Source organism: Lathyrus oleraceus, chromosome 4, assembly GCF_024323335.1.
Source record: "Lathyrus oleraceus cultivar Zhongwan6 chromosome 4, CAAS_Psat_ZW6_1.0, whole genome shotgun sequence".
Lineage (NCBI taxonomy): Eukaryota > Viridiplantae > Streptophyta > Magnoliopsida > Fabales > Fabaceae > Lathyrus > Lathyrus oleraceus.
Genome location: NC_066582.1, coordinates 470,985,053 through 470,995,661, shown reverse-complemented (window position 1 = coordinate 470,995,661; position 10,609 = coordinate 470,985,053). Strand labels below are relative to the sequence as shown.

Here is a 10,609-nt window from a genome sequence, read left to right as displayed (position 1 = left end):
GTAATGACCAATACCTCTTAAATGTCAAGTCATACCATGAAAATATGTTTTAGGTAGCTAATCAAAAACAAACATTTAGATGAAGAATCATCAATATTAAATCTTAAGTAGAATTACATAAAATGTCATGTCTGTAATTAATACATGAGTATAAAAGATTACTAGACCTAAGCCCAACAAAAGGGAATTAGTTACGTTTACTCGTGTAGCCTTATAGGTAAATACTAGAAGAAAGAGTGTGAACAACATCTGCAACGATTCCTCGAGCAATGCTTTTACCTCTAGTTTTCCTCTCTTTATTCTCTCTTGATGAGATTTAAGACGAACCTTTTTTGTACTACATTGAGTCCACTAAAACTCCCTTTGATTTGAAAAAACACACTTCTATTTATAGGTTTGGGAAAGTTAGACTCGCTAGGCGCACCGCTTATCTTCTCCTAGTGCGCCTACTTTATTCCTTGTTAAGCAATGTCAAATGTCCTGCAACTTTCCCCGGCCTCCCTATCTCAATAGGCGCACCGCCTATCTTCGACTAGCTCACAAATCCTTCATTCACCATGAAGTAATCTTAAAGTCTTATTTTTCCTATGCTCGCTAAGCATGACCATGATATTGGCTTAGAAATCCTTGTTTGTAGGAAAGTGTCTTTGGAAATGTCTGTGTGTGTCTTGGTGGATTTTTGGTCCCTTTTCAATTGTTTTTAGTTAATGTGTAAGTAGAAAGTTCAAACAGGTTTTATTTATTAGTTTTCATTGGTAAATCAGAGTTTTTTTTATCGATTACTTATAAATAAGTTAGTAAGTGCCTATTTATTTTACGTGATTTTGGAGCTTATCACCACTGTTGGATATGGAGGGCATTATACTTTAAAGTTTGATTATGGAGACGTAAGTCGTCCATGGCAACACATATTTCTGGCGGCGTAAGTCGTTCTACAAACTCATTATTGATCAAAGTTGCTACCTTTTTGTTCACCATGATGGACAGAGGAGTTGAACGTGGGGATAACATTATGGCTGAATATTGTAATTGTGACTCATGTCAGTTTTACTAGGCCCCACTATGGTCACCAATTGTACTTGCTAAAAGTATAATACCTAATAATCCCTTATTTTGTAGGTTTATCATAGGTTTTTAAGGTTGTTGTGGTGTTAGAGTAAGTTCATGTAGCGAGGTGAGAGACTGTGTATACTAGTGTTTTTCGGGTAAATTTAGATGATACATTCAACCTTGAGATTGAAGTATTTATAAGAATTCCTTGAGCCTGGATCTTAAACTTCAAGAGAGTAGTAATACCCATTTCTCAAGAGCATGGAATGTGCGCAGTCAACTCCCTTATTATTCAAGAGAACGTGGTTTCCTCTTTTTAAATTCCTCTCTCGTAGTGTTATGGATAGAGACACATCACCTCCCACATTTTCATAGAAGACGAGTGATATAAGAAATGAGCGATACAACTAAATGACGAATGCTCGTTTTAATAAATGGGTGACTAGGAATGTATGAGAGGTGATATATTACATTGGTGGGTCTTTTAGAAATATAACAATACAAAAATTAATTGCAAAAACTAAAATTAAAGACAAAAAATTTAAAGAGAACACCGTTAAAAAAAATGGTAAACTAAATAATTTTTTTTGATATACACAGAGGGACTAAAACGTACTTAATCTTAAAAGTTATTCTAAATGGCAGTATATTTTTGCATCAATCATTTTTCAATCTTTATGAATAGATTTAATACTTTTTTTTAGTCTTTGTATCTTAGTTTTGAGATTTATTTTGATCCCTTAATTTAAAAAAAAAATTTAGTCTCTTAACTCTTAAAAAATTACGATGTTAATTTATTTCATCTAATTAACGATGAATTTTAAATTTTTTCGTCACTAATAAAACAAAAAAGATTACTATGAAATATTTTTAAAAGTTAAGAAACTAACATAGATTCTTTTTATAAATTATGAGATCAAAATGAACTTCAATATTAAAATATAGAATTAAAAAGGATATTAAACCTTATAAATATCATTATATATTTTGAAGAATTGTTGCTTCAAAATTTTAACTTGCATGGTACAAAACAAATGTCTTTTTTTATATATTTTTGTTAATTTGATTAAAGACAATTTCTTTTATTTGAGAGTACCACTGCAAATATTTTTTTTTTTTAAATTCGAGGTCTGTTTTGATTATGATACGCCTCTATAGCCCAATTCACTTAAATTTTTAATTATATTAAAAAAAAGATTTTTTTTATACTATGATTGATAATTTGATAAGATACGCTCATAAAACCGTTCATGTGATAATCTAAAAGATTTTTGTGATCCTAAATACTGGTGATAAACATTTAACAAGTCATCAATTAATAATTTATTTTTTACAATTTCTATATCAATTAGAGCTTTTGAGTAATTGATACAAAATATTGAAATTCATCATCTAAGAGATGATTGTCTGCATGATATAAGTGGAAAAAGAAAACAAGCTTTAGCCGGCTAAATACATAAGTAGTTTCTATAGATATATTACAGAAAAGTTCTGTAAAAAAAAGTACTACAAAAAGGTGCTTTAGCCTAATACAAAAAAATGTTTTACTTCAAACACAAGAAAAGTGCTTTAGCCATTTCCAAACCTTAAATTTGTAAACCAAAATGACTTCCACAAGATTCAAACCACCATTGTTGTGTACACTTAATTACATTTTACTTTTAATAAGACTATAAGCTACAACAACTCCCATAATTTGAGAAAGATCAATATTTGGTTCAACCACCATTGTGAAAACATCATCTCCTAAATCAATTCCACATGTTGACTTCTTTCTCCTTAGCTGAAAATAGAAAGAAAAAAAAACATTACATATAGTTATAACATTCATATATGTTTATGTTATTTACCAAAAATGTTTGAAAGTTTAAGTACCTCAGCAACTATCACTCCAAGCTTATCAAATATTTTGCAAGCTGGCTTACATGAGCTACTCTCAATTTTATAGTTATATGGTTGGTTTTTGTCTAATCCAAGTTCAACTTCATAATTTGAATCCCATCTAATGATACTATAGGTTTTGCCAACCCGAAAGCACGGTCCTTTCTGGTCGTTCCTTGTCGCCGGAAGTTTGTAACCCTCCCAAAACCTCGAGAGTTTATATTGCTGTAAACAAAAAAAAAATACATTAACACGTCAAAATGGATACGTTAACAAGACTTTAAATAGCATATACTTAAAATTTCAGTAAAATGCGACTGATGCGACTATGACTGAAACCCTAATTGAAATGCACAGACAACAAATGATATAGGAACGCAGTTTTGTTTACCTTTTTAAGTATAGTAAACAAAGTATTTCCTCTTTGATCCATGAGATGAACTTGATCTCTATTATTGGAGTTATAGTTATCAACTCTATAAGCAACTTGACCATTAGAATCAAAGACTGTGCATCCTTTTCCATTCAACACAAGAGATTTCATCCATAGGGTGAAAGTTTCTTGCTTGGAAGTGAAATTGCAAGTAGTAGAAGAACCTAGGGCTTGAGGATGAACTTTTCCCATAGTTTTTAAAAAAACTTATAGTGATATACAAAAATAAAAGAGAGGTTTTATATAGTAATATATGGATTAACCCTAGCCACATGAAATTATTTAATCATATCATGATTAGTGGCTTAAGAGACAAAAGTCTACATTAATAATTACATTTATAGTGGGAATATTATTAGTGGTTGAGGTTAAGCAAGAAAACAAAATGATTAAACAAAAGATGTATGATATTAATTACAATATCATGTCTACTATGTTTTTGTCTACTATCTTTGATATAATATCTTGAAATGTTAGTTGGAATTAACCAAAGTTCCACACCGGCAACCATAGCTATTTTAATGGAAATTCAATTCAATCTTATCATTATGGTCCCACTTTGTGGCTGATGTTGAAAATGATATGTTAATATTGGATGGATCTTATACCATTCAACTTTATTTTGTTTTATATATTAGTTGAAGAATTTGAAAGCTTTTCATTGGTGCATTTTTTAGATTATCATATATAAGTTTATGTCATGTTGATAGAACATTATGGTTTTTGATATATATAAAATTATAACATCTAATTGATCTTGATCTCACTTAACAAGATAAGTCTTTGTTGTGTTTTTGTTTTAAAATTTAATTCTAATTAAATATGTTTTTAATTTATATTAATTAAGAAAATTTTCATTTTGATTTGTATAACGATTGAAGAGTAAGTTGGTAGTTCTAGAAATAGTTGTACAAATTTTAAGGTACAAATTTTCAAGATAGTGTGTTTGTATATGTATGATATTGTTTATGTTTGTTTTGTATTTGTAGAGATATGAGACTTTTGATGTTAGTATGTGTAAAAACAAAAGTATATTCCTAACACGTGACTCCTTTTATTCATGCCCTTGTGATTGGTGGCCCTAGGAGTGGCAGAAAGGGCAATGAAATTGAATGGCAAATATGGAGGAGGCCTTTTAAGAAATTCTAAAATATTATTATAATAATACATAAATTAATCTTTGGATGCTTCTAACACATTAAAATATTTTGTTAATGAGTCATCCTTATTTTGAAAAAGAAAAAAAATGAAAGTAATCTTCATATTGTTGCAAAAGTTTTGTCATTAGCAAATATCACTAAATCTATATATATTTAATTCTTTTATTTCAAAAGTATCTTTGTATTAATTATTTAATATTATTAATGAAAGATAATTTAATTAATGGTATATTAATAATTGAATTATCTTTCTCACATCATATCAAGACAATTAAATGTATTTAATTATATTTTTTAATAAACATAAAATTTGTCTCTTTTACTTATAAATCCGGCCGAAATAATGTCTCTAATATCAATGGATAATACATAATTTAACTTCCGTATTAACCCTAAGAACAATAAATGTCCATCATAAATAATATTTTTGTTATAAATTTGGACATATTTTAATAAATTTTATATAATTCAATCAAACCATACATTTATCACAAAATACCATATATCAGAGGTGTTCAAATCCAAACTAATCTAAATAGAAACTACAAACCGATAAAAAAATGAAAACTGCAAAAAACTTATAATTATTGGATGTGTTTGGATGTCATTTTATAAAATTTGCTCGGTTCGGATCGAATTTCATATTGATTTTTAAAACCGATCCAAACTGAACCAAACCGCATTTATATATTTATATATTTATATACTTATTTATTTTTTATTAGTGTGTGTTCATTTATTAATAGATGATACTTATTTTTTTAAATACTATTTATTAGTTTGATTTAATCTATTTATTTTTATTATTTTATTTATTTCAATGATAAGCGACCATAATTATTTTGTAATATTAACTTTTAATTTTAACATAGTATACGTTATATTTTATATCAAATTTATTATTTATTAGTACTTTTATAATATTAATAAAATTATAATTTATAATTTGGATATTCAAAAAACCGATCCAAATCAAACGGTAAGAAATTGGATCAGATCAAATCGTACTTTTTTAACCAATCATTCAAAATCAAATCGAACCGCGAATATATTTATCTTTGGATAAGATGATATTTTGCTTCAAAGTCGATCCAAACCGCACTGCAAACACCCCTACCATATATAATTCAATCAAACAATTCATTTATGTAATTCAATAAAAATACAATATATTAAGTCAAAATGCAAACCATACATTGTTCAGCAAATACAAACCAAAATACAAATAAAAACTCAACTATTGAGTTTATCTAACCCACTGATTCCTCCTCCGCCTCATGTACTGCAAGACATGTTGTGTCTCGGCTATCATGGCATCTACAATGATCCTTCCAAGAGTGTCTTCCTAAAACTCTTATATATATATATATATATATATATATATATATATATATATATATATATATATATATATATATATATAATATATATATATATATATATATATATATATATATATATATATATATATATATATATATATATATATATATATATATATATATATATATATATATATATATATATATATATATATATATATATATATATATATATATATATATATATATATATATATATATATACTCCTCCAATAGCCATAATACGTTGACAGATCGGTAACACATCAATGACATGGTTCGCCTTAGTCTGCTCATTCTTTAATATCTCCTAATGAGTTGACCTAGATGGCTCATCCTCTACATTTGTTGTCATGTAAGGATTTACCACTGTGAAAAACCATTGGATGTAGCCAAATCCAAAACTCCATGGCCAATGAGTTGGCGCACTACGTACACGTTCTAGGACGAAATGATCATGGTACTCTACAAATATTCCATCAACATCTTTGCATGGGAGTGTGTGAGGAGCAACAACGATATGATCCGCTCAAGTAGATGTGGATACATCAATCGTGGTCCACAAGCCAGCCATCTAGTATAAAAGATATCTCATCGGAGGGTCGTGTCTCACGGTGATCGTCTTACGATGTAAAGTTTATATCATTTATCGTGATGCGGTCAAGATAAACTTGGAACGACTCGGTCGCCTGAATCCCTCTTAGGGAGATGAAAGAGAAAGCACATGGAAAAGCCTCAATGTAGTCATCCACATATGCCCAGTCTGAGAGACATGGAAAATGTTAGATGATCTATGCCTGAAAATGGTTCAGATAAAATATTAGTAACGGAGTAGCACAAGTATTATGAAATATTAGTAACAATAAAGGTGTAAATATAGCATATGTCTAGTCTTTCATAAACAAGATTCAGCTAACTTAGAGTAGAGGTAAACCAAACAATAGGCCCCCTAGTTATACTCGTGAATAATTTCCAAGTCAATGAAGTATATCAGGTAGACGACATCGACATAGTATGTTTTTTTCATGAATATGGACGTGTCAACCTCACAAGAGGTCTAAAACAACCACTATCAAAATATCAATCTTCACGAAAGGATGATCTTAGATAGGTGTGAGCAATGTGACTTATAGTTGTCTCCTTAACTTTCCAGACCTGTTGGACATGATCGTTTCTTGGTGTCTACTTGGTTGGTTGCTATTTGTGAGGATATTAGAGTCTACCATGTAACTTGTAGCAGAAGGGTCGAATATGCCCAAAATTTCCATAATAGTGAAATCTCTAAAACAGTTTCCTGAAAGGCCTTCTACGATGATAATAACGTTAAGAGGTTGCTTTGACATATAGTCTATCATATGGAAATCAATTTTCTATTTAGGAGGAACAAATTTATTTTCTTCATTCATAGAACTATAATAAAAACCAATACCCTTCATATCTCTAGCCATCTTTCCTACACCAAGGATTTCATGAAGAATCTCATATTCATAATTTAACATGTGAACTGACTTGGTCATAACAACAATCTTAGAAATCATAAGAGTGTCTTCTTCCCTTAGGTCGACAATGATTTTGGTGAGATTAACTTTCACTTGAAATAAGATAGTTATTTGAGATTTTTGTTTCTAACTAGACATGTATTCTTCTTTCCATTTGACATACATCAATCTATAAGCTTCAACAACGTCTTAATCTAAAAGTTATTTGTTGCTAAATTCACCATCATTTTGATCATTAGTCTTTTAACTTAAGCAGTCGGTGAATGCAATTACATTGTTAGCCTTTTCTTCATCACTCTCATCTTCAGATTCTTCATATGAAAGTGTAGTAGTGTATCCCTTCTTTTGCATTCGAAGGAAGTTGGTCCGCTTGGATGTGTCCAAAAACTTCACATTCATGGCATTGTATCCCCCATGCCTTTGTTCATATTGTCTCCTTCTTTGATCCTGCGCTGGGAGTTAAAGCCTTTTGAGTACTCAGGAACTTTGCCTTTCACATTTTTTATGACATTGTTCCTGGATCGTTTGTCAAGTATTCTCATTACTTTTCCAAGCCTTTTTGAAAGTAATGGAATAAAGTTGGACATGTTCTCATGAATATCATATACTTCTTTCTTCTTGCCATCTTCGATATCAGCTTTAAAATCAACTCATTTTCTTTTCTTTTTAGTTTTGTCATTGATAAAAATTTCAAAAGTTAGCAATGAGCCAAAAATTTCATCCACTTTGATCGAACTGGTGTCCTGAGCTTCTTCCATAGCAATAAATTTCATGTCAAGCTTCTTTGGAAGAGATCTGGGGTTTTTTCTGGCAAGTTTTCCTCCAATTTTTTTCACCAAGAGAAAATGAGCAGTTTGTTATGTTACAAGCATAGACATAGAAGTAAACTATGGTTTTATCTTCATTCATTCAGGTTCTCAAAATTGGTGGTGAGAAGTTGAAGTCTTGACATACGAACTTTTGAGGCCCTATTCATGTACAATTTTGATAATTTCTCAAGCTTTTTTGGCTTTGGTACATGTTTTGATGAGAAGAAATACATTTTTGTCAAATCCATTGAATATGGCTTTGAGAGCACAAGAATTTCCATGAGATTCATCATCTTCATCTTTGGACCAATCTGCTTTTGGCTTCAAGGATTAAGTACCATCTTGAGCAGTAACCATTGGATGTGTCCATCATTTGATGACTTCCTTCCATGTTGTGTTGTCCATGGATTTAATAAAAGCAATCATGCAAACTTTCCAATAATCATAGTTAGTGCAATCAATAATATGTGGTTTGGTAACAAATCCTCCTTTTTTACCGTTATCCATTTTAGTAGAACGTACAGATTCCCTAGAGCTCGTCCAAATAGAACAAGGTGTCTGCTCGAATGTCAATTGAAATTATGTTCTCCCGCTAGAAAGATGTAAAACACAATGTGTCAGATAATGTGTATTACAAGATTAACACAATAAGATTTAAAATGAAGATAAAGAAAATAGGACAGAAGGAATTGGTAACCAAATTTGATGTAATATCAGGCGTTAACCCAAAAAGAAAATACATTCTTAATAGTAAAAGTACAAATTGGTCTGAGATGAATTCTTCTAGTTCAATGTCTTTTTTTCTTAATACTACCTGTAAATTTCTATTTATGACTCCCCCTAAATATTAGACCCCTCTCACTTTCTCTCAACCTCCATCGCTAATGTTGGATAATTACAAAATAATTTGAATGATGAAACTATTACAACTCAAAAACCAAACTTTATTCCTTTGTATAGGAATAATTCAAATGAGTATAGTTTCACAAGATAAACACACGAAAACAAAAATACTCAACAACTAAAATATGACTTGAAATTCGTATAAAGGTCTTAGTCTTTTGTAAGGAGAGCTTATCCTTAAATAGAAAAACATCCATATGCATTTGGCATTAGGGTTTCATAATTCTTGCAGACGAAGAAACAACAAAAAATGCAACTTAAAAATATGATTTAATTTGATTTTCAATCTATCGTAAATTAAATCTCTATCAATATGGTTTGGCCTTAATAACCAATCTTTAGAGGACTATTTCCTTAATCCTAAAAGCGCATTAACAATCACCAAATAAGGAAACAAATCAGACGCGGGATTGTGCTACTGCGTAGCTGGCTTATGAGGCAGAAGTTCCACAATGTATGGGACATCTTGCTCCACATATTTGCCTTCTGTTTTTAGCGAATAGATACCAAATGTCTCAATATAATGTCATGGAATCTTACATTATATGTTGTCTATAAAAATGTGTCAATCACTTGTAATAACAGGTTTTCCTAGGGGTGTACATGGGTTGGGTAAACCCAACAAATCTAGTAAAACCCACCTAAACCCACCCTAAAAATGGGTTGGGTTGGGTTATTAAGTGAACATTATTTTCAAAAATGAAAAACCAGTAGAAATAATTGGGTAATGGGTAAACCCACACCAACCCACAAAACCCATGGGTTATTGAATGAATATTTTTTGACTTTTTTCTTTGTAATTTAACGAGTGATGACTTTAATCTTTGTTGTTTCAGTTACAACATTTTGAACATATTTTATTTTTTAAGTAATAATATTAAATTATTTTGAATGCCGCACTTTGATTAATTTGATTCTAATTCTTGTAAGTTATAAGTATTTTATGTAATTCTAAGCATTACCATAATGCAACTTTGATTTTTGCAAATATGTTTGTGATGAATTTTATTGTGTATTTTGACAATTGATGTTTTAAAAGTAGCGTAATAGGTTAAACTATTTATTAAGAAAAAAATGTGACAAGTCATCTATAATTATATAAGGAGAAAAAATCGAGTAACCCACTATCCAACCCAATCCAACCCACAAATTTATGGTTTTACCCAAACTGACCAAATGATATTGTGGGTGGTTATTTTACCTCACCCAAATTTGCGTATCATATATGGCTTAAGTCATAGTTTTTGTTAAATTCAACCCAAACTGACCCATGTACACCCACATGATTGCCTACATATAACGCAGTGTGGTGTTTCAGGGGCCTCTTAGAAAAACATCATGAACTGCAGCAACAAGCTGGACTTCTTTGTAAGGGCAAATTGTCATACAACATACGATCATAGGTTTCAATGATGACAAATGACCACCATGGATGAATCGGCATTGTCGATTCCACCTCTACAAAACAAATGCAACATATCACCTATCATATCCTTTTCTATGCTCATCTAAA

The 10,609-nt window shown here is 30.3% G+C and overlaps 1 protein-coding gene across 1 annotated transcript; it reads right to left on the bottom strand.

The window, feature by feature from the left end:
- Positions 1-2,489: 2,489 nt before the first annotated feature.
- Positions 2,490-3,676, bottom strand: LOC127076206 (protein LURP-one-related 11). Its single transcript, XM_051017791.1, has 3 exons — positions 3,323-3,676; positions 2,926-3,156; positions 2,490-2,833 (listed from the first exon to the last, which is right to left on the bottom strand). Exons 1-3 carry the CDS (start codon positions 3,554-3,556, stop codon positions 2,699-2,701), a joined length of 600 nt encoding a protein of 199 aa, XP_050873748.1. The 5' UTR covers positions 3,557-3,676; the 3' UTR covers positions 2,490-2,698.
- Between the last annotated feature and the right edge of the window lie 6,933 nt (positions 3,677-10,609).

Bases quoted from the DNA above. Each gene is read 5' to 3' on its own strand.
- LOC127076206 (XM_051017791.1), bottom strand. From the start codon at position 3,556: ATGGGAAAAGTTCATCCTCAAGCCCTAGGTTCTTCTACTACTTGCAAT. The intron at 3,157-3,322 runs GTAAACAAAACT...TTTTGTTTACAG, and splicing joins TGTTTACTATACTTAAAAAG to CAATATAAACTCTCGAGGTT. The intron at 2,834-2,925 runs GTACTTAAACTT...TTCTATTTTCAG, and splicing joins TTGGAGTGATAGTTGCTGAG to CTAAGGAGAAAGAAGTCAAC.